Here is a 27608-nt window from a genome sequence, read left to right on the forward strand (position 1 = left end):
TCTCTTGACCACATCTTTACTGAATGGCTATGATGAACTAAGCTCAAAAATATACTTCAGGAGGTCAGTCTAGCAGAGGAAAACAAAACAAAACAAAAAAACAAAAACCCCCACAAAGATAAAATGTACACCAGCAGAGTAATTACTTAGAAAGGTGTATGAAAAAAATATGGAACCATACGGAAAATTGCTGAGTGATGAAGGACATCCTGGAGGTTCTAGAGGTGACAAATGGAGAAGGGGAAGTAGGTCTTTTTGAGCAGAGAGACCACTGACAAAAAGCCTGGAGTCATAAAATCATACGGGATTGGATGGAATAATGAGATCTGAACTAAAATTTTATGTGGAAAAGAATAACGGAGAGGAGGCTGGAAATGTCCACCAAATTAAGTCTGAAAGCATGCATATGCAATCCTTAGAAATTTGGATCTTATCTAGATCTTTCTTAATTTATTATGGGCTTTCAACATATGTGTTATGATTTACTTCTGTTTAGTACAGATAAGCAATTAACTATTACAAAAAATTTAAATACCCCATAACTTTTATATTTAAGAATATATCTTTTTTTTCTTTTTCAAAGAGAACATTTCTTGAAATGACTCAAAATCTCAGTACTCACTTTCAAAATAGATTTATCCAGATTAGCAGGGCCACCAGAATCATTTGCAGAATTAAAACTATAAATTTTCGGACCTGTATATAACAGACAAAAAGTAGTCAAGGCAATTTAGTCATTAACAGCTATTACATTACTTTAATTTTCCTCTAAATAATTGCTAAACATTAAATATTTTAGTTCTTTTTTCTCCACTTCACCAAGTAATCTATAAATAGCAATATGGCCTCTAAATTTTCAAAAACATTTTACCAATTAGATTTCTCTAGGTCAACCAGTTACTTACAAGAGCAAAGGCCTGTACATTTTTTAAAATTAAATATATCTTCATCTTCATAGTTTCACAATCAGATGCTTTTCTGCCTGGCACTTAGCTGAAGACCTCTCTGAGGATACTAGATTCCTGATAGAGACGGTAGTTAATTTTAAAGAGAAACACTGCCCTAAGGTAAAAATGAGGTGGCAGTTCCTATCACCTTCTATTAATAGAGTCCAAGGTTGCTGTATTAGTTTCCTAGAACAAATTACCACAAACTTGGTTGGCCGAATACAACAGAAATATTCTCTCACTATTCTGGAGGCCAGAAGTCCAAAACCAAGTTGTCAACAGGCCCATGCTTTCTGCAAGCTCTAAACAAGAATCCTTTCTTGCCTCTTCTGGCTTCTGGTGATCCCAGGAGTTGCCTGCCTTTTCTGCCTCTTTTTTAACACATGGGGCTTCACATGGTCTTATTTCCTGTGTGCCTGTGTCCAAATATCCCTCTCCTTTCTCTGGACACTATTCATTGGATGACTTCATCTCAAGATCCTTGACTAATTATATCTGTAAAGACCTTATTCCCAAATAAGGTCACATTCTGAGGTTCCAGGTGCAAATGAACTTAGGCGAGGGGAGAGGAACAGGGGAAATGGGACACTACTCAACCCACTACAGATGCCAACTCTGTTCTAGCCAACAGAAATGCTATGCGTATCATCAGTTCTCTAACAATGACCAACCAAGAAGGAATAAATAGTATTAAAAGGTACTTTCAAACCTTTGGTCTCGTGACCTCCATATGCTCTTAAAAATCAGTGATGATCCTAAATGCTCTCTGTTCATGTGAATTATGACACTGATATATATCAAACAGTAAAAGGGAAAAATTTTTAAATATTCATTAATTCATTAAAAATAACAAACCCATGACCAGTTAATATAAACACTATTTATCAAAAATAACTTCATTTTCCAAATTAAAAAAATTGTTCTTCATTTTTGCAAATCTCTTACTGTCTGGATTTTGCTTTCAATTTTCTGTAGTACTATCAGGTAGCCATTGAAAAATACCACTGCATACTTGTGAGAAAATAACTACAAAAATGACAACATTTTAGACTATGGAGCTAATTCTGATCTCACAGAGTCCCAGCCAGAACAGTCTCAAGAATTCCACAGGATTACCTGAAACACACCTGGTGAACCACTGCTGCGTATGAATAAGCCTAGAATCATATAATACCTACTTACTCTACTCTTATATATCTCAAAATAAGGTTTTGTTTTTTTACTTTAAGAGAAATCTAAATATTAAATTTAAAAGTTGCTTATTATGATTTTAAAGGTCAAGAACTTTGATCTTTGTTGACTTACATGAGGGTATTATTTTAAGATGCTAGTTAATATAATCAGGCAATTTTATTTTATTTTTTTTTGTTTTTTCTTTTTTTTAATTTTATTATTTTTTTTTTTTAGATTTTACTTATTTATCTGACAGAGAGAGATCACAAGTAGACGGAGAGGCAGGCAGAGAGAGAGAGAGAGGGAAGCAGGCTTCTTGCTGAGCAGAGAGCCCGATGTGGGACTCGATCCCAGGATCCTGAGATCATGACCTGAGCCGAAGGCAGCGGCTTAACCCACTGAGCCACCCAGGCACCCCTAATCAGGCAATTTTAAACAAAAGTTGTGACCGTAACTATTTACATTTGGGCAGTCTGAACTAGAGACATTAGTGGTTCCCTGAATTACTTCTATGCTAGAGTTATACAGAAAGTACCCAAGCTACCTATAGTATATGAAAAGACAGTGACAATTCTGACACAGTATGGTTAATTTCTTTATATTCTAGTCTTAGACTTTAATCTTATAACTTTCCTCATCAACTCATGCCAATAGTCATAAATGAGAGGACCTATCAGTAGTCCTTATCCATTTCTGTGAGGTCTCATCAGTGCAGTAAACTTGTTCACAAATTTAGCATACTAATTAGGGTTTACAAGTCCCAGAATTATTGTGGGGACCCAATTATAACCCTTTTGGAAAAGGTACAGATGATGAGCAGTTTATTACCATAACTATATTGAGAAGCAGTTCAAGGTTGATGTGTTACTGATAGAGGTGAAACTGTAAATTCCTTTAATAATTTTTGTTGTTGTTAGTAAAGACTGAAGTAAGCAGTAAGTTCTGAAGATTGCAGTAAGCTCTCATTTGCCTCCTGCAACCATTCCACCTAAGATATCCAATAGTATCACCTCCCTGAAGTCAGTTTACACTGGAATTTCTAGAGGGCAAATAAAAGAAGAGCTGAGTCCCTACAAAATCAGGAGTGGAATGTACACAAATACTGATGCACAGTCACTGGGTGTCAAGAAGTATCCCTAAACGTGGATATATTTTTATTTTAATCAATATGCTGAGGAAATGAAGCAACAATGAGATCTTGCCTCAGTGGTATCACCAATTAAATCAAGTAAACAGGTAAGGCTCTTTCTATTTTAAATTCTTCTTAAAACATGTTCAGTCAGCAAAATTTGAAGATTTTATGAGGTATTACCTATTATGAGTATCTACTATTGTCCCTGGAGGCATGCAGAGGCTACTAAAAAGACTGGACTTACTCAATTCCCTGATACTGCTCTAATTTTCTATTTGGTGATTCTTTGGTCTCCTTTCTGTCAGCTGCCAACTTTCCAGAATGTCAGTCTAACAGCTCCCTGCCAGCAGATTCAAATGTGTTACTTAAGAAAAATTTAAGCCACCAGAAGAAAACAGATACCCAAATGTATAAATTAGTAACCCTATTTTCTTTTTTTTTCTTTTCTTTTTTTTTTTTTTTTATTTGACAGATCACAAGCAGGCAGAGAGGCAGGCAGAGAGAGAGGAGGAAGCAGGCTCCCTGCTGAGCAGAGAGCCCGATGTGGGGCTCGATCCCAGGACCCTGAGATCATGACCTGAGCCGAAGGCAGTGGCTTAACCCACTGAGCCACCCAGGCGCCCCAGTAACCCTATTTTCAAATACAACTAAGGTGCACAGGATTTACGAGCTACTTTTCTTTGCTCCTTAAAGACCTTTTCCATAAACTGTGGCTTTCCTTTTCACACAGAGGGAGTTACTGGAAATCTGATGGAAAGTAAGGATGTTAGTGTACAGTATCTCTAAGGCAAAAGTAGTATGGATTTTGAATTTATAAATTATATTTCACAGAACACAACACATTATTGTCAAAAATATTGAAGTTGAAGCACAGAAAAAGTGATTTCCTCAAGATGACTCAGCTAATTAAAAAAAAAAAAACATCAGCCAACAATCAATTTCTTATGGCCCAAGACTCTTTCTTTCATAACATATTCCTTTTAAAATGTATTCCATTTTACATCACAAAGTGATTATAATGACCCACTATCACTAATACATTCACTTTGAGCTGCTAGTGCTGGTGACAGGGGCACTGAGGCACTCTGGTTTCTTTCTGCCCAAAAGTATACACCTGCAAGGGGATCTGAACCACCCAAGGGATCCAAACAGCAATAAATAATTGCTTTCATGGGGTAATTAGGCAACTGAATAGCCAGATAAGCCCCGAAAGGGAAGTACAGGGTATCTAGAGAACAAATGAGGATGAACGGACACAACCTGAGTAGTCAGGGTCTATGACGAAGTCTAAACTGCCAGAACTACCTCACCGAGCCTTTAAAAATGTAAACTAGATAAAGTCTCTCCTACATTTGATATCAACACTACCCCCTCTCATTTCACCCACTTTCTTGTTCTAACATGTCAAACTTACTCCCACCTTAGGGCCTTTGCCCTTATTCCCTTAGTCTCAAACATTCTGTCTCCAGATTTTTTTTTTTTCTTTTTAGATTTTATTTATTTATTTGAGAGAGAGGGAGAGAGAGAGAGTCAGCAAGAGAGGGAATACAAGCAGGGGGAGTGGGAGAAGCAGGCTTTCCACTGAGAGGGAGTCCCACGAGGGGCTGATCCAGGACCCTGGGATCATGACCTGAGCCGAAGGCCGACGATTAACCGCCTGAGCACAAAGGTACCCCGTCTCCAGATTTTCTAAGAGCTGGATGCTTCAAACCATCTCAGCATAGAAGGTTCCTCAGGGAAGTATTCCCTGTTCTTCTTCTTTTTTTTTTTTTTTTAAGACTTTATTTGACAGAAAGAGAGTGTGCGCATGAGTGGGGTGAGGGACAGAAGGAGAAGCAGACAACCCACCAAGCAAGGAGCCCAATGAGGGGCTAGATTCCAAAACCCCGGATCATGACCTGAGCCAAAGGCAGACACTTAACGGACTGAACCACCCGGGCACCCCAAGCCTTCCGTGTTTTAAGCAAAAACAGACTCTACCACCCAATTTATTTTTCACCAAGTCACAGTTTTCTGCCCTTTCTCACACTTTTTCTGTTTTATTTGGATAACCCTGAAAAATAATTATCACCGTTTTTATGAGTTTACTCATGACATTACTCCCCCAGTGTTCTTTGCCTCTTAGGATTTCAACTCTCAGCTAGGTTTAAGGATTTTCACGCATACAAGCCTTACAAGTCGTTAGTTCTCACTCCCGAACAGTTCATTGAGTATTCCCAGTGCCTAAAATCTTGCCTGGCACATAGCAACAATTTAAAAATTTGATGAACAAATGAAATGAAAAAACGGGAGTGGGAGAATACTGAGAATTGTGCCAATTCATGGCAGCAGTGATTCCCTACCTCTAGATGAGAGGACAATTTTGAGAAAGTAATGCTATATACAACACCTCAAACTTTTGAAAAGATAAGAGATGAAATGGACTAGACCAGTTACATTAGCAACTACAAGTTCAGAGATAATGTTTTTTCTCCAAAGGAGGCCTAAATGTTATATAAAAATACCCAAACAGAAAAAAAGAAAAACCATGTGGCAATCTGCACAGCAGATTTATTTTATATATACTGGTATACATACTCAGTTATAAAATATTTTCTACAAATTTAATAGATAGCCTCTCATTTTCTCTTTCTTGACTTCTTAGCCTTAATTCCTCTGAATTTCTCGTCTTTTTTTTTTTTTTTTTGTAGCCAGTTTGAGAATTTAACAGCTATTTGAGTTAGGACCATTTTCTTTCTTTTTTTTTTTTTTTTAAGATTTTATTTATTTATTTGTTTGTTACAGAGAGAGAGAGGGAGAACACAGGCAGAGCAGCCGGCAGAGGCAGAGAGAGAAGCAGGCTCCCTGCTGAGCAAGGAGCCAGATGTGGTACTCCATCCCAGGACCCTGGGATCATGACCTGAACCGAAGGCAGCAGCTTAACCAACTGAGCCACCCCGGCGTCCCAGGACCATTTTCTTAATCCTCTCTGAAACGTAGTCAGTAGGGCTACTATAAAAAAGCACTACGGTTGGGTTAGAATAACAGAAATGTATCCTCTCACATTCTGGAGGCCAGAAATCTGAAATTGAGGTGTCGACAAGCAGAGTCAAACTCCCTCTGAAGGGCCAAAGGAAGAGTTTGCCTCATGCTTCTCTCCTTGCTTCTGGTAGCCTTTGGCATCCCTTAGCTTTCAGATGGTCATCTGCTCCTTGTGCCTCTTTAGTCATCATACTTCAGTACATGTTTGTGTGTCCAAATTTCCCCATTTTATAAGGACACCAGTCATATTGGACTAGGACCCATCCTAATGACTTTATTTAACCTTGATTAAAAGGTCCCATTCTCATTCTGAGGTACTGGGGATTAGGACTTCAAATATCTTCTGGTGAAGTCACAATTTAACCCATACACTTAGTGTATGTATTTGGAAAATGTACATAATAATACCTCTTTCATTGTATTGTTAAGAGAATGAGGTGCAAGGGCACCTGGGTGGCTCGGTGGGTTCATCCTCTGCCTTCAGCTCAGGTCATGATCCCAGGGTCCTGGGATCGAGCCCCGCATCAGGCTCTCTGCTCAACAGGGAGCCTGCTTCCCTCTCTCTCTGCCTGCCTCTCTGCCTACTTATGATCTCTCTCTGTCAAATAAATAAAAAAAATAAAATTTAAAAAAAAAAAAAGAGAATGAGGTGCGATCATTAAAATGCTTATTGCAAACTACACTATTTTAATATTATTTCTCAGAATCTTTTATTGTGATATTTTGTTTTTTTATTATTTAATTTGTCCACCCTTATTTTCCTTTTCCTTATTTCTCCTTGTCTCTTATTCAAGAAAAATTTTTAATGACTATATGAAGCACTGGAACAGACATGGAGGTATATTAATACATATCGATGAAACAATTTCTACCTCCTAAAATTTTGTGGGGTATTTCCTCACATACAACAGGCAAGACCTAGACATCAAAAAGAATGATTCAAATAACAATGATAAATGAGCTGTGGATACAGAAGAATTTAAAAAGTAGTTGACATCTGGGATGGGTGTTACAGGATTTTGGAAGACAGTGTTTGGGATAGGTGGCATTTCATTAAGAGAAAATGGCAAGAATACAGGAGGAGAAAGTCACTAACTGCATTTGAACAATGAAAATACCCCAGATTTGCTATAGGTGAATATAGGAATTAGTACAAAGGCTGGAAATAGGGTCATAGGTGCTAGGTGAATGGTATGGACTTTATCACAAAGTCAGTGAAGATGCTGTGGAAGAAACTGAGAAGTGCTATGAACAAAGCAGCATTTCTCCAAGATAAATCTGATGCTTGAATGCAGGACAAACTAGAGGAGGAAAAACAACAGAGTTGGGAAGACCCACCAGAAGGCTTTGTTGGTACTCCAGGAATTCATGAGTGCCTAGATAGGAGTGAACACCACAGAAGAAAAGTGAAAATGGTGTACACAGAAGACAAATGAGTCAAGACTGCATGAAGCTGGGTAAGAGATTACATATGAGGAAGAAAGGCAGGCATTGAAAGTAACTACTAACATTGGATAAAGAGGAATGTGGGAAAAAAGGAAACAAGGAAATCAAAAGAGCCAGCGTGGGGAGGAAATAGTTTAGTATCACTTGAGTAAAATTTGAGAGTAAAATTTGAGTAAAATTTGAGCAAAATAGGGCCAAAAGGTCCAAGTAAATATAGAAATGGCTGACTTGGGATTAGAATAGAGATCAGGACTGAACAGATTGAGGAGTCATGTACAAAGGACAAAACAGAATTAGTAATGGAGTACTCGCCTACAAAGGTTATAAAGAGAGAATTACACTGTCATAAACTACTATGAGGATCGCATTTTGGAGCAGGAGGAATGGGAAGACAAAGATTAGAACAAATTATTAGAGTTGCAAGAATTCAGAGGAATATGAGGAAAAGAATGCAAAAGAGGCTGATTGAGAGGAAAAGTGCTAAAGAATAACAGTCTAAGAGAAATTCTATGTATCTCTATTTATAGGCATTTTATCTTTGCAGTTAAAAATATTATAAATTGTAGGCAGGAACTCTTTCTGCCCATGGGTCCTGTCCCTGTGCTTTAATAAAATCACCTTTCTGCAACAAAAAAAAGTTATAATAAATGTAGGGAAAAGAATTATTTATCTATTTTCTAGGTGAAAGTTTGGTGGGGGTCAACTTCTTCAGTCTCATCCTCTCTTCAGCAATGCTTACATTCCAGGAGTACCTCGAAGACCCAAGCTCCCTCCTCACTGAAGATCTTTGCACACAGAGTTCCTTAACTCTGCCAAGAATACTACTTCCCCCATCCTTTACAAAGTTAACTGCCTCCTGATCTGTTTTTCAAAGAGACCATGTAAGACCCCTCCTTCTCCTCAGTAAAAATTAGGTTATCTTGTTACATTTTCTTTCTTAGCTTTTCTGTGGCACTTAATAAGTATAAAGCAATACAGGTGTGGTTATTTAATGCCTCTATCCACCATTACATTAGCTAGGTCCATGAAAGGTGATGTGTCTGGGGGCCCCTGGGTGGCTCAGTGGGTTAAGCCTCTGCCTTCGGCTCAGGTAATGATCTCAGGGTCCTGGGATCAAGCCCAGCATCGGGCTCTCTGCTCAGCAGGGAGCCTGCTTCTTCCTCTCTCTCTGCCTGCCTCTCTGCCTACTTGTGATCTCTGTCTGTCAAATAAATAAAATCTTAAAAAAAAAAAAAAAAAGGTGATGTGTCCCAATTGCTAATCCCACCCCTAACATCATGAAACACAGGGGTATCTGTATATACAATAAACACAGTATCTATATACCCAATAAATCTGTGTTGGATGAATATTTCAGTAAAAACTACAAGCAAACAAGCTAAGCAGAACAAAACAGAGCACACCTGTTTATCGTTTAGAATCAGTTGTAATAGGGGCCTGCTCATCTGTAGCCAGAATCAGCAATCTGAGTTATCAGCCAAACTGCACAGTACTCCAAAACAGTATGATTATGGTAAACATCGGAGATAATTCCACAATAGATTATACCCATATTCCGTGTGTTAGTACTGAAATTCTTACTACAGATTTTTCCACAACACGTGAAAACACTACACCCTGGCTGAAAATGCTATGAAGAGTAAGTACAAAATGGGTCTGTCTGGCTCCAAGAGGTTAGGAACTCCACACCCTACCGCTGCATCAGCCTAGCTAGTATATAAGTGGTGGCTCGGGACGGATCCCTGCTGAGACAGGAGCAAATGCAATTTTTATTCCGTTCTCGAAGAAGGAAAAAGGGGGCGGAGGGGTTAGGTGGGAGACGCCAGGCTGCAACAGGGCTACTGTCATAATTTGGGAGGCCCCAACAGCTTACACTGACCTAAAGTAAGGCCACCAGATAGGGAACTAGCAGCTCCAGGTGTGGGAGATAACAAATTTTGAGACCTAGGGCCGGCCCAAGTTGCGCCGGCTTCTCCCTTGGAACAGCAGCAGCTGCTTGGGGTGGAAAGCCCGGGGCCCCAGGACTGCTCGTACCTTGCTTGACTCGGGGCTCCCTGGTGCAGGCGGAAGCGGCGGGGGGCGGCCTGGCCACGGACTTCTTGTTTTGGGCCTCCCCAAAAGCTCCGGACTCGGCGGATTTGGCTCTGGAAGCAGACACTGCGGCCCGGACCGCTGCGGCTCCCGGTGCCTTGTGTTTCTTGTTCTTGCCTCCCATGTTGCAGCTCTGGCAAAGGGAGCCTCCGTCCGCGTCCCGGAACTACGGCAGCACCGCCTCCAAACGCTCTTTACATTCCCCGGGCCCCACGCCGCCAACCTGCGTCCTCCATCCGGGCTTCTCTGGCCGGGGCGACCGCTGCCTTACAATTGGTCCGACTCACCACGGTTCCGCCTCCTCCCCGCCCTCTAAGTGTCCGCGGCGTGTCGGGCCTTCTCTCCACGCTCCCTCTTTGAGCCAGGGAACGGGCCGCTCAGTAGTGGTCGGAAAGGAAAAGTCGGAAGAGAAGAAGTCAAGGAAGAATTCTGGGGGATGGGGTTGTATGACTAGACTACTTTGTCTCCCAGGGGCGACAGCTGAAGCTTCCCTTGGCGTCGCTGTCGTTGCGCTCGCAGAGCATCGTGGGTAGGAGGGAGATTGGGTCTCCCAGCTCCGGAAGATGGCGGACGCTTTCGGGGATGAACTGTTCAGCGTGTTCGAGGAAGACTCGACCACGGCGCCCGGAACTAAAAAAGACAAGGAGAAAGAAAAGGGGAAATGGAAGGGGCCTCCGGGGTCTGCGGAAAAGGGCGGGTAAGGAAGATGTCAGGAGGTTTTGTTTTTGTTTTTTCTTTCCTCAATGCTGAGGGGAGAAAATACAACGTTCTTTCGTAGACCATGAGCACCTGGAGTGTAATTGAGTGGCGTCGGCAAGTGTAAGGGTTTGGGGGGAAATGTTGAGGGGGGAGGAAGACTGTTGGTTTGGTGAATCGGGATTTTGGCGTTCCCCGATGTCCGCGTGCAGCGTTGAGCATCTGCCACTGCAATTCCTAACGCCTGGGTTGCTGACTACGACGGTGTGCGCCATGAGGTAGGGAGGAGAGATGGGAGGTAAGGTATTTTTTAGGTTTGTACCCCACGATACCTGGCACAGTCTTTAAATGAGACTAATGACCAGTTCAGTAAAGGGTTAAGAGGCTTAGAAAACGTGACTTGGATTGACTTGGTACTGGCAAACAGCAGCAGGAGAAGGAGATTTAATCTCGACGCTTTCGTTTTTTGCCCATAAAAAGAACGTGAGAGTGCCTACTACTGGGATTGTGAGGATTAAGTGAGATAATATACGTTAAGCACCTAACGGGGCTTGGTACGTAATACATTGTCAAAAGCTGGTTATCGTTGAGTTTACTAAGAAAATTTTTAAAGCTTACCGATTCCTAAACATATATACAGACTGATGGATAAAATTACCTTAAAGTGTACGATATTGTTTATAGTAGAACAAGAAAAAGTTAATACGTGAATGAAAATAAGATGGTTCTAAATAAAAAAGTAAGATGATTCATTGTTTATCAACAAAATTTAATGTTGACTGAAGGAGATATCAGGAGAGTAAATGAAATTACATATGATTTTGCTCTTAAAGAATTTTTAGTCCTGATAGAACAGGCACATATTTTAAAGGTTAGTAGGTGATTGAGATAGAATAAGTTGTGTATACAGTTCATCGCTCTGCAGGTTCAGTAAAGAGATCTCTATTTGTGTTATTCAGGGAGCTTACATGCAAGAGGAAATGATTTGTTACTCATGGGCAGATTTATTTTTTTACAAATTGGGCTAGAGGAAGTGTTGGCTTAGGGATAACAAGAGATAAAACTGAGAATAAAAACTGGTTTTAGATTGTGAAGGATCTTGACTATCAAACATCTGAATTATAATTTCATTTTTAAATGCTGATGAATTAGATTTTTGTGGGGTTTTTTGTGTTTTTTTTTTCCGAACTTGCTGATTAGGGTAAGAAAAGTGCTAGTTTAGGAAAGTAACGTGGTAGTGGTTGTCAGAGTATATTGAAAGAGGAAAGACAACAAGAATAGGAAAGTAAATTAAGGAAGTATTTTAGTTCAGTCAGTTAGGAAACCAAAAGAATCTCAAGTCAGGAGGTAGCAGAAGGAAGGAAAAAGAAAGGTGCAAAATGTTGTGAAGAAAAGTGACAAGCCTTAAGAATGGAACAGGCCAGGACCATGGAAAGGGAGTCAAAAGAGACATTTTGATCTGGATATCAGGGAGAAGAAATATAAGGAAATTTACAGGTGCTTTTAATTTGAAAATGAAATTAATTTGACTTGAGACAAAGTTATGATAGCATATCCATATAGAGGTTTCCAGGGAGCAATTTTAATTAGGTTTTGGGCAAACCTCAGAACTGGAAGTATACATTTGGATGTTACATTTGGATGTACTGCTTGAGTTGGAGGTACATATGGGCAAGTACTGATGATAAGGATTAGAGAAACAGAATAGTCAGGAGTGTGAAGTGTCAGGTAAGTAGGAGTGAAAGTAGAAAAATAATCTTTTTCATTGATTTGGAAGGAGTTGGAGAGTTTGGGGGTACATTTCACGGAAAATGAGAAAGGAGGACATGTTTGTGCCTTTTGTTTTTTTTTTCCCAAATGGGAATAATTAATAGTTACTATAGTTTGAACGCACAATTTTGATGTGAAGACAATACGCAATACAAGTAATTGCCAACTTTAGTAAATACTGTGCTTCAAAATTACTAGGGTAAAATTAACTCACTTTGTCCAGGTCAGCTTACCAAGTGAAAGTTTGTAAGATACAAAAGTTTTACATTTTAATTTTACTAGGAAATACATGAACATTAGAGAAGGGAAATGAATAAGAAAAAATAGAACACTAGGGATTTAAGGAATTTATTTACTAACATTTCTAGCTAGACCTGCTCTTCTAGTGGTTTTAGGAAAAAAACCCAATTTGCCTGATTCCAGCTATCACACTATGATAATTATTATTCATAACATAATATGCATGGTTCTTATCCCGCTTAGGTAACATAGGGCACATCGTGGAATTTAGAGAAACTTTTTGTGTATTTTATACTCTAGATCAAGTGGATACTTTTTAAAGAAACTTTATATTTTGAAAATTGTTAATATATGGCTGGAGTGTGGGAGAGCATGGAGAGAGAATAGTACGGAAGAACTCCGTGTATCCATACCATCTTCAGCATTATCAAGTCATGGTTCTTCTATTCCTACACCCCCCCCTTTTTTAAATAAATTGAATGCTGTTCATCATATTATTTTTCCCCAGATGTTTCAGTTGCATCTTACTGATAATAATTTTTTTCTAGCATAATTTTTTTTTTTTTTAAGATTTTATTTATTTGTTTGACACAGAGAGAGCGTGAAAGAGGGAATACAAGCAGGGGGAGTGGGAGTGGGAGAAGCAGGCTTCCTACTGAGCAGGGAGTCCCATGTGGGTCTCCATCCTAGGATCCTGGGATCACAACCTGAGCTGAAGACAGACGCGTAACCACTGAGCCATCCAAGCACACCTTTTTCTAGCATAGTTCTCATGCCATTACTATACCCCAGAAAATTTACATCAGTTCCTTAATATCATTGAATATTCAGTCCAGAATGAGAAATCCCCAGTTGTCTCAAAGGTACTTTTTTGTACTTGGTTTATGTGAATCAGGATTCAGGCAAAGCTCATACACTGTTCTGGTTGGTATATCCCCGAAGTCTTATTCTACAATAGTTTCCCTCTTTTTTCCCTATGCCTTTGATGTCTTTTGGAGGGATAGCTGAGATGAAGAACCAGGTCCTCTGTCCTCTATAGTCTCTAAAACCTGAATTTGCTTTCTTATGCTGTTACACAACGAGCTCTTATATCCTTAAGTATTTACTGTTAATTGTCCTTATATCCAAAGCTTTAACTGTGTAGTATATATAATACCTGCTATGCCCCTGTAGGTGTTACACACTTAAACTGTAGTCAGAATTGAGAAGTGCTCTGAATATACAATATACACCAGCTTTTGAAAAAATGCAAACTACCCCTTTAATTTTTATCTTGATGTATACTGAATTGGTAGTATTTTTTATACATCGGATTAAATGAAATATATTAAAACTGATTTTAATACTTTTAATATGGTTAGAAATGTAAAATTACATGTGAAGTCTGCATTGTATATGTATATATTTATTGGACACCTCTGATAGTAGAGAGTTAATAAGATTCAGTTTACATAGGAATAATTCATAGTGCTGCTTTGCGCTTCAGTTGCATTATATCATGAGACATGTAGTTTTTAAGATGGGTGAGTGGGTTAAAAAAGATGAACCTTCAAATTTTCACATAATGGCTTTAGCATGCTTTGCTATTTTATTTCTGTGGTAGTTGGCAAAATGGTGATTTTTTTTTCTATTTTGTCCTTTCTGCATTTATTACCTCAAAATCATCTATAAAAAAGAAAATTCTCTTATCAGCAGTTTACCCTGAAATGCAGTTCATAGATAAAAAGCAGGAAAATGAAAGAATCAACTTGATTGGTTTGAGGAGAAATGAGTTGTGCCCTAAGGTACTTCTCATGGTGACCAACATGGGTGTATGATTATATGTTAAGCTTTTTGAATGAATGGATTTTTATGATTTGGTATGTTGCACTCGTCTGCACTCTTTTTTTATCTTTTTTTTTTTAAGCTTTATTGGTGTATATTTAAAGTTTCCTAAATCACCACCACAATCAAGGTAACATTTCCAAGACCTCTAAATATTTTGCATGCCTTTTTGTAATGCATTCCTCCAGCCCTGCTTCCAGGCAACCCCTCATCTTTCTGGCACTGGAAAACAACTTGCATTTTCTAGAATTCAATTTAAATGGAATACTACAGTGTATATTCCTTTTTTGCCTGGTTTCTCATAGTTAGTGCTTCGGAGATTCACTCAACTGAGGCATGTGTCTCCAGTTTCTCTTTTCAGTTTTATGGATATACCATATATATTTATACCTTCATGTTTTGGTGGACACTTGAGACATTTGCATTACTATTTTTGATATTCCTACCAATGAGTACTCTTTAAATTGGCCCTTGTGTTCTTCTGGCAAGCTTAGTCAGGCTTTGATAGCCTCTGTGCTTTTTTGGCAAAAGATTTTCTAGACTCATAATATGCTTTTTCAGTCCAAACCTGGAATCTGATCTCTCCAAAGGGTCTCCAGTTCTTTATAGTGGAAAATGTTATTTGGTGCTTAGAGTGCTCATTGCTTCAGGATTTCATTGCTTTTAGGCCTCTAGAGTGGAATGAACTGGGGAATCACTGTTTTCAGAAAAAATAAAGTGCATACTGACATTTACAGTGTAATTAATATTACAGGGTTTTTATTTGGCTTTGATTTTGATAATTGTATGCCCTTTTTTGTGGAAAATCTTCATACCTAATGATAATTACATATTTAAATTTTATTCTTGTAATAGTCAAAAATAACAATATATTATTGCCATTCAGAATAGAACATTGAATAGTTTGTGGTTCTAATATGTGATTCTTTTTGTCCTTAGAAAAATACATCATACTGACAAGGAGAATACTCTAGTAGTTCCTTTTCTAGATGTTTGTGCTACCAATTTGATATGTATTGGGTTCATTTGTTTCAATTTATTTTCTACTTTTGAGAATTGTTAGGAATTTAATTTTTAAGAAATTATGTAAAACATTTTACAATTCCAAAATCATAAGTATAAAACAGAACATCCTTGCTTTTATCTTTGTGTCTTCTGGCCTGTTTTTCTCTGCCCTTGAGTTTTGGGTTTCTTTTCATTATTTCTTTCTGAAAATACTCATGTGCATGTGCATATCTGTGTCTGCCTTCTCCACTCACTGTTACACAAAAGATGCCATATAAGAACTGTTTTTCATCATTTTTCACTTAGCGTGATGAAACAGACATAACTCCATGTTAATATAGTAACTTTCTTTTTTATAGCTGCATGGTTGTAATTCCTTATGTGGATGTAATGTTTATTCTTTTAATAGATATTGGGTTATTTTCAGTTTTTTACTATTACAGGTAGCCTTGTATGTGTTTGTCTTTTTAAAAATTTGTTTATTTTAAGATTTTATTTATTTGACAGACACAGCGAGAGAGAGAACACAAGCAGGGAGAGTGGGAGAAGTAGGCTTCCGCTGAGCAGGGTGCTCAATGTGGGGTTTATCCCAGGACTTGGGGATCATGATCTGAGCTGAAGGCAGATGCTTAATGACCGAGCCACCCAGGCACCCTCCCTTTTTTTTTTTTTTTTTTTTTTTTTTTTAGTTTAAAATTTTTTTTTGCCATTTTTTCTTTGGGGTAGATTTCTACAAGTGGAATTACGAGGTTAAAGAGTTAACATATGTAATTTTGCTGGGTGTTGTCAAAGTGTCCACAGGAGATGTACCATTTTGTGTTTTCAACAGTGTGGCAGGCAGAATGGTGCCTCTCTTCTCTACCCCACAGTGGAGTCCACGTCTCAGTCCTAAGAACAATTACCAGAATTAGAAAATTAACACTGATACAGTGCTATTATCTAATCTACAAATATATTTTGCTAGTAGCATTAATATCCTGTATAAGAAAAGGATTCTATGTAGGATACCATGATGTGGTTGTGATGTCTATAAATAACATTTTCTTGCAGTTTCAGTAAATCAAAAACTTAGTCTTCTGGACGCTTGACTGGCTCACTTGCTAGAGTGTGCGACTCTTGATCACAGGGTTGTAAGTTCAAGCTCTGGACTGGGTGTAGAGATTACTTTTAAAAATTAAATCTTGGAAAACAAATAAAACTTATTCTTAAAGAGTAACCTTGTTATCTATGACACTTTTTATTTCCATCTTTCTGTTTAACTCAGGTGTTTAAAGTGTACAAGTTCCCCATGTGACTGACATACCAAGCTATAAGAGAAATAAATAATTGGAGACCTAGAAGTCTAACATACAGTAATGAATAATATAGCTCTTCTGAAGGAACGTGTTCTATAAATTTAGGTTTTAAGTTTCTCAAGGTTATACAAACTAAATGTTTTTGTTTTATGGTTGTCACCATAAGTTTCCATTGTAATGGTTTTATTACATTACAGTTATATGGTTTTAATTGTAATGGTTTTTTTTTTAAAGATTTTATTTATTTATTTGACAGAGATCACAAGTAGGCAAAGAGGCAGGCAGAGAGAGGGGTAAGCAGGCTCCCCGATGCAAAGCTCTGTGAAGCTCTATCCCAGGACCACGACCTGAGCCGAAGGCAGAGGCTTTAACCCACTGAGCCACCCAGGCACCCCACTTGTAATGGTTTTAATTGTAATGGTTTTATTGATGCTTAATAATTCAAGGATAGAATAGTAGAATGTTAGAACTGGAGAGATTAGATATCATCCAAATGTCTTACTTTACTGAGGCCCAAGGATATTGATGGCTTGTCCAAAAGAGATTCACCAAAGTAGTCAGCAGGAAACATGGGACAAGAGTGAATACCTTTCTGACTAAATTGGGAGTAATAGGATTTATAAATTTCAGGTTTTGCTAAGTGTCAAAGAAGGAACTTTGTTATGGAAAGATTGTTCAAGCATACAGATCATTACTATTTGTTACTCTTTAAAAAAAAAAAAAACTTTTCTCTTTAAGTAAAACATAAAAAGAGAAATGTAGAAGTCCTTAAGCTGAATTTTCATAAAATGAACATACTGATGTAACCCTCATTTGGGAGAAAATATAAAATATTTCAGACCTTCTTTTCCTCCAGAAGAAGTGACTATCCTGAAAACATACTATTTTTTTTTTCTGTTTGTGAATATAATGTAAATGGAATCATTCAGAATATATGCCTTTGTGTCTGACTTTGGCTCAGCATTGTTCATGAAATTCATGATGGTACCTGTCTCAGGTTGAATGCAGAAACAGATGTGGGCTCCAGATGTATTCTCTTAAGCCAGACATTAAAGAAATTTGTAAAAATAGGGGCGCCTGGGTGGCTCAGTGGGTTAAGCCGCTGCCTTCGGCTCAGGTCATGATCTCAGGGTCCTGGGATTGAGTCCCGCATCGGGTTCTCTGCTCGGCAGAGATCCTGCTTCCCTCTCTCTCTCTGCCTGCCTCTCCATCTACTTGTGATCTCTCTCTCTGTCAAATAAATAAATAAATAAATCTTTAAAAAAAAAAAAAAAGAAATTTGTAAAAATAAAAAAAAAGTGCTGCTCTTCTCATTTTGAAAATACTTACTTTTTATCAGATTTATGCTAATATTATAGTTTTGTTATGACTTTTTTTTTAAAGATTTTATTTATTTATTTGACTGATAGAAAGATCACAGGGAGGCAGAGAGGCAGGCAGAGAGAGAGGAGGAAGCAGGCTCCCCAGCGAGCAGAGAGCCTGATGTGGGGCTCAATCCCAGGACCCTGAGACCATGACCTGAGCTGAAGGCAAAGGCTTTAACCCACTGAGCCACCCAGGCGCCCCTTGTTATGACTTTTAGAATGAAGTAAATATTTTTAAAATTCCTGATTTTAGTATCTGATGTGGTAAATACCAGTAGTTATAACTACATAAGCAAAATTCTTTGAAATCTTCCATCATTTTTAAGACTTGCAAAGAATTCAGAGTTCAAAAATTTGAGAGCCACCAATTGAGTATAGCCTAATTTTCATTTTCCCTGTGAGTACTTACTTTGAGCTTATTTTCATATGCTTACTGGCCAATTGGATATCCTTTTCTGTAGAATGCCTGTTCAGGTCTTTTTTTTTTTTCCCCCTCCATTTATTTATTTATTTTTAAATTTGTAATCTCCACCCCCGTATTTTATTTAGATATATAACTTTTGTTAGTTATATGTGGTTCAGATGTCTTCTTTGTCTTGCCTCTTACTCTGTTAATGATATCTTTTGATTAAAAGAAATTCTTAGGGCGCCTGGGTGGCTCAGTGGGTTAAGCCGCTGCCTTCGGCTCAGGTCATGATCTCAGGGTCCTGGGATCGAGGCCCACGTCGGGCTCTCTGCTCAGCAGGGAGCCTGCTTCCCTCTCTCTCTCTCTCTGCCTGCCTCTCTGTCTACTTGTGATCTCTCTCTGTCAAATAAATAAATAAAATCTTTAAAAAAAAATAAATAAAAGAAATTCTTAGTTTTAATGCACTCCAACTTATCAGACTTAATTTTTGATTGGTAATTCTATGTCCTGTTTAGTAAAACATGAAAATATTTTTGTTTTCTAAAGGCTTTGTTTTGCCTTTCATAATTAGATCTGAGATCCACATGTAATTGATTGTTTCAAGTAACAAGCATGTAGGTCAGGTTAAATTCCTATCTGGATATCTTTAGCCCACCAATACCATTTATTGTCAGTACTTTTGACCAGTGACTCCAATCACAAAAAATTATCTCTTTAATAGTAATAATTATAGGACCAGTGAAAGCGTTAAGTTTTTATTGAAGGTGCTTATGTAAATATGTTTAACATTGTTTTAATTTATAACTTTAAAAAGTATGTTAATTATGTTAATGTGAGCTGTAGAATATTTTTAAAAGCAAAACTTACAAGAAAATATGAAATTTCAAAAGAGTACTGTTCAGTTTTATTAGGGTATTCTGGCTTTTAGCCAGTTTTGATTTGTAACATCTACTTGCATGACTTTCTGTAAATGATGTCTACTATATACAGAATAGTAATTTACAAAATCACCCTTAAAGTAAGAACTGATACTGCAGAATTGATTCTAAACCATTTACTTTTTAGGAAACATTTTGATGGTAAATTGCAATCAGAGTCAACTAATACTGGAAAAACCAAGAGAGATGCAGATTTTGAGGGCACAGATGAACCCATTTTTGGAAAGAAGCCTAGGGTGGAAGAATCAGTAACCGAAGATTTAAGGTAGTGTTTCCATTGTCATAAATGTTAGTAACTCTTAAATTAGATGGTTGCATGAAGTCTGGAAAGTTACTTATATGTTGCTACTTTTTTATTAAAGTGTTTGTTGAATTAAATGAAAAATATTTTTTAGTTATATATTCATACAAAAATTTAGAACATCTGTTTAGAACATCTGGGGAAATGGAAGGCAATATAGATAAGGTTTATCTTTTAATATTTTAGAACCCAATTTTGAAAAAGAATCCTGAAGCCTCGTTTTTGTTTTGTTTTGTTTTTTTAAGAAAAATACCCCCACATTGCCTTTGTTTGTTAATCTCCCAAGAAGAGGATCGCTGAGAGTGGGAAAAATGGAAAGAATAAAACTGGCCCAATGGAAAGTATAAGTGAGAAGGAATATTAAGAGGAATTAGATTTTTACTGTTAAATGTTGCAGTAGAGTGGCTATGAATCTCAAGACTTCTGTCAGTGAGGGAGACCCATGGAGATCTGTGACTAAAATAGCTGGTTGCTCTTCTCATTGTAGAAGTTGATAGCAATTAGTTAGGTTGACCTGTTTGTTATTATGGTGATGAATCTGCACAGCTTTGCTTCTCTCTTCTTGTATGCCATATTTTGGCTTGGTACTACTGTGAAAAATTTACTCTGTGAATTTTAAAAATCAGCTGTTGTAGCTAACAGAAGTAGCTACTATTAATGTTGGTAGATGTGTCACTGAAATATTTCAGGTGCACCGTTTTCCAAACCACTGGAATAGGTTACAATATATTCGCAGTTTAAAATCCTTGTTGCTTATTGTAGTAACCCTTGGGTTTTATCCAAAGTATGATTTTTCTTCAGTTTATCCATAATCCTGTCCTTTTCAGAGTCTAAACGGAACCTAGATAAGAACTTAGGATTTTGAAGAGAATAAGGAACACTTCTATGAATTATAGCAATGTCTATATTAAGCTGATTTATTTTGTACTCTCTATCATGTGATGGTTTTTATAACCAGCTTCATGTTTTGAAGTAGTAGCAATACTTTGGAGGGAGGGGTTCTTTTTTTTTTTTAAATTGTTACTGGAACTGTGCTAACAATTTTTTTTATTAAAAGATTTCATTTATTTATTTGACAGAGATCACAAGTGGGCAGAGAGGCAGGCAGAGAGAGAAAGGGGAAGCAGGCTCCCTGCTGAGCAGAGAGCCCCATGCAGGGCCCCATCTCAGGACCCTGAGATCATGGCCTGAGCTGATGGTAGAGGCTTAACCTACTGAGCCACCCAGGTGCCCCTGACATAGTTTTTTGAATAATCCCTTTGGCATCTGTACTTTCTTTGTAAATATAGATGTTAATTGATAATTTTGAATTCTCAGCATAGATTTGAGTAATCCAAAATTTTTTTTGAATATTCTCTTTTTTAATAACTTTTTTTTAAAGATTTTACTTATTCATTTGACAGAGATCACAAGTAGGCAGAGAAGCAGGCAGAGAGAGAAGAGGAAGCAGGCTCCCTGCTGAGCAGAGAGCCCAGTGTGGGGCTTGATCCCAGGACCCTGGAATCATGACCTGAGTGAAGGCAGAGGCCCACTGAGCCACCCAGGTGCCCCTGTATATTCTTAATAGTAGTTTTTTTCCCAATTTTCATACTGATGATTGGGCAGTGTCATTTTCCTTAACAGTAAAGACTAGAGGCTTATTATCTAATTACAAAAAATAATGTATTTTAACATAACTTCAATAATTTTTTTTTTTTTTAAGTTTGGCAGATTTGATGCCCAGAGTCAAGGTGCAATCTGTTGAAACTGTTGAAGGGTGTACTCATGAGGTAAGCACAAAGAGTATATAGGAAGTTGGTGTTATCAATGGGAGTTTGCTTTGGGCTGTCTAGTATGATCATTAGCAAGCAGTTTGGTCTTAGGGGCTTTGGAAACAATAATAGTTCCTGTGGGGTATGTAGTCCAGTGGAAGGAGCTGGGGCTTTGTATTCTAAACTGAACTCAGATCTTGACACAGCATTTTATTTAACTACAGTCTCAGATGAATTTAACCTTTTGACTTTTGTTTTTTTTTTTAATTTTTAAATTTGGAATAATGGGATTTACCTCATGGGGTGATTGTGACGATTATAGACGAAAATTAGTGTAAGGGACCTGGCACAGAGTAGGTGTTCAGTACACGTTCAGTCCCATACTCCTGAAGTCAAGTAATAGTGCCATTTTACAGGTCACGTGCTTTTTCCTGTCTTGCTCTGGTTACTGGTATGTTGCAATTTCATTATTCGCCACAAGGTGGTAGTCTCTGATAGTTTTCATAACCCTTTAGAAGTAAGAATTTATAAACTATTAGGGACATAAGGGAACTGTAACACTGTTTCTTTATACTAAGCCTTCTGTCTTTACAGTTATTATTACAGGTAATTGATAAGTCTTATTAAAAGACTTTATTGAGTAAGCAGAGTAATTCCAAATTGAGAAAAATGGCTTTTGATAGACATTTAGAACCTTGTTTTTTTAAAATACCTCTTTTGCACTTGTTTTCATAAGTTCCTTTATGTTCCTTTAGAATAGCACTTAGCTTGGCTTTTGTAATACCCATTTGGTCATTCATTCAGTACTTACGTTAGATCCTATTCAATGCTCTGGTCTTAAAAAGATGGTGAGGGAGCACAAAACTTGCTCTTAAGAGGTCAAAAGTTTTTTCTTCATAATTGTCTGCAGTCTATCCTGTTACTACTCACTTTTTGCAGCTAACTATAGCTTTTACTTCTTTAGAGGCTATCAGGTTATGTTTATAACCTTTTTCACCATGCCTTTTACCTGTCACATCCACTCAAAGGAAAAGGCAATGCTAGGGAGGCTTGTTTTGCCAATGTTCTTGATTGTAACTTACCTTTCTTTCACAAAGCCTTAAATCAGTCCATTTTCCCTTGGTAGTTTCTGGCATCAAATATCTTCTCTCTTTGTTCTTTCCTATTAGCATATGAATATTCAGAAACTTCTCTTATTTTAGGTTGCTTTACAGCCAGCATGTTGGGTTCCCCCCCATTTTGTAGTCATTATTTCAATATATATCTTTGAGACACAGATACATTGTATTTTTCACTGATTACAAAGAGATAAAGAGTTGTGGTCCCTTTTCAGAGTTGCTTTTGAGTGCTCTGCTAGGAGAATCCCTGCTAGACTTTCTAACTTGCCATTCATTTTTAAATATACTGCAATTAGATTTTTTCTCCGTTTCTCCCAAACTGCTGTGGCAAAAGTCACCAGTGACTATGTGGGAGGTTTATTTGACTCTTGATCGTTTTGCTGGTTTTCTATTTTTCTGATTCTTTAGTGTCTTTCCTGTCATAGTGTTAGCCCAGACTGTTTGCAGAAAATAAAAACAAAAACTCTGATTCTCATACATGTGAAAACATAATTTATTGCTCTTTCTTCTGTTAAATCTTGCAGAAGTTAACATCTTAATTGCTCCTCAGTGATGTTCTTTATGTCATAGAATGTACCAGGGGTCCCATTCCCACATCTGCCCTCTAGGGCATAGACATGTCACCCCTCAGCCTGAGAAGTAGTGACTTGGGGGTGAATTTGAATGGTATTTGCTGGAACTTAGGCATATGTACTAGCATGTTCCCACACATGCACATTATTCCCACACTGGCTCATTATTGCAGATGGAGACAGGGAGAGATTTGAGAGGGTCACTCAGTTCATCTGATATGGCACTATAGGTTGATCATATTCGATGGGAATAATACCATGATCTGGGGTCTCGGCTTCAGATTCTAGAACCAGAAATTTGATTTTGTCAGTGTACCAAGGATTGTGCTTTCTTGGATAGACTCACTTTGGTCATATAACAGATGGAGGTATACAAAAGCATGACATTTCCTGAAATTTAGGACAAGTAGTTGTCTAACTATCAAACCAGCTGGGAATCAGAAACTACTTAGAAGTTTCTTAGAATCCTAATAAAGGAGAATATACAGTATTAAGGGAAAAGACTAATGAAAACTGGGGCGCCTGGGTGGCTCAGTGGGTTGAGCCGCTGCCTTCGGCTCAGGTCATGATCCCGGGTCCTGGGTTCGAGCCCCGCATCGGGCTTTCTGCTCAGCAGGGAGCCTGCTTCCTCCTCTCTCTCTGTCTGCCTCTCTGCCTACTTGTGATTTCCCTCTGTCAAATAAATAAATAAAATCTTTAAAAAAAAAAAAAAAAGACTAATGAAAACTATTTTTTATCCCGAAGTATTAATTCATTAGTAAAAACACTTGATAAGTTACTTTTTCTTAATGGATGCAATACCAAATTCTAATTGTTGTTTCCTCTTTATAGTTCCATTTAGAATATCACATTTCTTTTTTTTTCCCTTTTTTTTTTTTTAGTTTTATTTTTTCAGTGTTCCAAGATTCATTTTTTTATGCACCACATGCAGTGTTGCATGCAATACATGCCCTCCTTAATACCTACCACCAGGCTCACCCAACACCCCCACTCTCCTTCCCTCCAAAACCCTCAATTTGCTTCTCAGAGTCCACAGTCTCACATGGTTCGTCTCCCCCTCCCAATTTCCCCAACTCATTTATCTCCTTCTCCCAATGTCCTCCGTGTTATTCCTTACGCTCCACAAGTAAGTGAAACCATATGATCATTGATTCTCTGTCCTTGACTTATTTCACTCAGCATAATCTCCTCCGGTCCCGTCCATGTTGATACAAAAGTTGGGTATTCATCCTTTCTGATGGAGGCATAATATTCCATTGTATATATGGACCATATCTTCTTTATCCATTCGTCTGCTGAAGGGCATCTTGGTTCTTTCCACAGTTTGGCGGCTGTGGCCATTGCTGCTATGAACATTGGGGTACATATGACCCTTCTTTTCACTACATCTGTATCTTTGGGGTAAATACCCAGTAATGCAATTGGAGGGTCATAGGGTTTTTAATTTTTTGAGGAATCCCACTGTTTTCCAAAGTGGCTGCACCAACTTGCATTCCCACCAGCTGTCTAAGAGGGTTCCCCTTTCTCCACATCCTCTCCAACACTTATTGTGTACTGTCTTGTTGATTTGGGCCATTCTAACTGGTGTAAGTTGGTATCTCAGTGTGATTTTGATTTGAAATCTCCCTGATGGCTAATGATGATGAACATTTTTTTCATGTGTCTGTTAGCCATTAGAATGTCACATTTCTTTTAGCACATTCATTTTACTGGGTATTATTCATTAGGTTTCATAATGTACTAAATTTCACTTTTCTTAATTATAATCAGGATCTACTTAGATCTTTTCAAAATACTGCCCATGTTACTGTGATTATACAGTTGACCCTTGAGCAATGTGATTTTGAACTGCACATGTCCAATTAAAAGGTATTTTTTGATAAACACAGTACTATAAATTTGTTTTTTTCTTCCTTAGGATTTTCTTTATATTCTTTTCTCTAGCTTACATTATTGGAAGAGTATAGTATACATATAAAATATGCATTTAACTATGTCATCAGTAAGGCCTCTGGTTAACTGTATACTAATAGGTAAGTTTTAGAGGAATCCAAAGTTACACATGGATTTTCGACGTTCAGAGTGGGGCTGGGGAAAGTTGTTGCCCCAAATCCTGTCTTGTTCAAGGGTCAGCTTGGAAATTACCCCCAAGCTCTTATTATTTCTAAGATGGGTAATCTCATGTAATACTTACTGAAATTTTGTTCATAACTGTAAATTATTTCTAATCTTTGTGTGTATTTTATTTTGCCCCTGTGGATTTATATACTAAATGGTTTGATTCTTGGGAATTTAGATACATTATGAACTGCTCTCCAGATCTTAATTTTCACTGGAGGAAAAGAAGTTTTGTTTTAACAAATAAGGAATATCATTTTATTCCTCATAGTTTTCTTTTCGTGTAGTAACATCCCTTTTTATGTCCATTCAGCTCTTTTTAGCTTTTATTAGTATCAGGCTATAGAAAATACAAAGCTTGGATAGGCCCTAGACCTTAATAAACACAATTTCTTCAGGGAGATAAACTTAGGTGTTAATTACGTTACCATTAGATAAACGCAGGAGGAGGTTTTTTGATTATTCTCACTTTAGTACTTGTCCTTAAAGGTAGCTATTTGATTTTACAATGTCTAAGACTGTATTGAACACTATCACTTACATTTTTCAAACTGTCATTAATTATGGAGTGTTGAATGTATCAGCTCTCCAAATAGTAAGTTGGTGATTTTTTTTTTTCCACATCAGGTTGCACTTCCTGCAGATGAAGATTATTTACCACTTAAACCTCGAGTTGGAAAAGCTGCAAAGGTCTGTATGCTAGACAATACAGTTTGTATAGTTTTGTGTCTCTTTTCTAAAAATCTTAAAGATAAATGCTTTCAAATGGGCTTTTTTTATATTTCCCAGTGTATATAAACCAATAAGAAGCCTTTTGAAGTCAAATATAGTAAGAACCAAATAAGTAACAACCATGATAAAAAGAAAAAAAGAATCATGTGAAGAGATTTTTTTAAAATGAAAGTAATGGTTCTCCATCTTTTTAAAGAATCAAAGGGAAGTTATCAACCTTTCTCTAGGGAAAAAAGCATGTGTACAATAAGTTCTACATATAGTTTTGGGAGTTTAACAAAATTCTAATGAAACTTAAACTCTGATGCTTATATTGAATGGATTTGGAAGTTTTCATAGAATTTAAGTGATTAATGGAAATTTTCTAAGTCATATTTTCTTTAAATGAAGTAGGCAGAATGATGGAGTAAGCATGAACTCTTAAAAGTCTAGTAGATCTGTATTATTCTGTCTCTGCTGAGTGAACTTATGTGAGGGACTTAAGAGCTTCAGAGTTCCCATCTGTGAAAGGAAAGAATATCTGTTTTAGGGGTTATTGTGAAGATTTTTAATAATAATATATGGAAAATGTGTTGCACAGTGCCTACCACAAAACATGTTGTTGATAAATGGTAATGTGTATATTAGCAATGTTAAAAATTAGACCGCAGAATTAACTTCTTTGCTGTTTAGTGAAAGGTATTTTTTTACTCTTCCTAATTTTCTGTATTGGGTGGTGTATTTCCTAAATAGAATCATAAAGAAATGCTCCCAGAATGCCTCTTGGGGTTAGCATTTCTTGATTTTCAGTGTGTTCTGATAATGGTTAGATAATTTTCATGCAGATATTATTATTTTCTTTTTATAGGAATACCCGTTCATTCTTGATGCTTTTCAAAGAGAAGCCATTCAGTGTGTTGATAATAACCAGTCTGTTTTAGTATCTGCACATACATCAGCAGGAAAGACTGTATGCGCTGAGTGAGTAGCTTTTCTGTTTAAAGGAAAACCTTCGTGGCTCAGTCGGTTAATCATCTTCCTTTGGATCGAGGCCCGCATCGAGCTCCCTACTTGTCCGGGAGCCTGCTTCTTCTTCTCCCTCTGCCTGCCCTTCCCCCTGCTTATGCTCTATCTGTCAAATAAATAAAATTAAAAAAAAAAAAAAAGGAAATTTTTAGGTCTGTTTATAGTTGTTTTATATATGTAGGTATTCCCCTGTTAGCTTTAATCTTATATAAACTCTTATTGAATTGACCCTTTATTATGTAGTGTAGTTCTTTATCTCTTATTATAGTCTTTGTTTTAAAGTCTGTTTTATCTGATAGAAGTATAGTTTCCCCTGCTTTCTTTTGGTTTCCATTTGCATGGAATACCCTTTTCCACTCCTTCACTTTTAGTATGTGTGTGTCCTTACACTCTGAAGTGAATCTTTTTAGGTAGCATATAGCTGAGTGTAGTTTTTTTTGTTTGTTTGTTTGTTTGTTTGTTTTTTCAGGTAACATTCTTTTTTTAGCTGAGTGTAGTTTTTAATCCATTAAGCCATCTGTCTTTTTATGGGAGAATTTAGTCTGTTCATATTTAAAGTAATTACTAATAGGTGTGTACCTACTGCCATTTTGTTAATTGTTTTCTGGCTATCTTGTGCTCCTCTGTTCCATTTTTGTTCTCCTTGTGCTTTTTAAATGAAAT

General features: G+C 37.4%; 2 protein-coding genes across 2 annotated transcripts in view; one reads left to right on the top strand and one right to left on the bottom strand.

Annotated features, from left to right (window-relative positions):
- DHX29 (DExH-box helicase 29) overlaps positions 1-10068 on the bottom strand; it is a 53920-nt gene extending 43852 nt beyond the window's left edge. Inside the window, 2 exon segments of the mRNA XM_047729481.1 lie at positions 623-696; positions 9754-10068. Coding sequence (XP_047585437.1) covers positions 623-696; positions 9754-9934 — 255 coding nt within the window. The 5' untranslated portion in view covers positions 9935-10068.
- Positions 10069-10167: 99 nt separating this feature from the next.
- Positions 10168-27608, top strand: part of MTREX (Mtr4 exosome RNA helicase) — a 102954-nt gene continuing 85513 nt past the window's right edge. The window contains exons 1-5 of the mRNA XM_047729478.1: positions 10168-10507; positions 19476-19613; positions 21352-21418; positions 25836-25898; positions 26788-26900. Coding sequence (XP_047585434.1) covers positions 10374-10507; positions 19476-19613; positions 21352-21418; positions 25836-25898; positions 26788-26900 — 515 coding nt within the window. The 5' untranslated portion in view covers positions 10168-10373. The remainder of the gene's footprint in view (positions 10508-19475; positions 19614-21351; positions 21419-25835; positions 25899-26787; positions 26901-27608) is intronic.

Source organism: Lutra lutra, chromosome 5 (genome assembly GCF_902655055.1).
Source record: "Lutra lutra chromosome 5, mLutLut1.2, whole genome shotgun sequence".
Taxonomy (NCBI): Eukaryota; Metazoa; Chordata; class Mammalia; order Carnivora; family Mustelidae; genus Lutra; species Lutra lutra.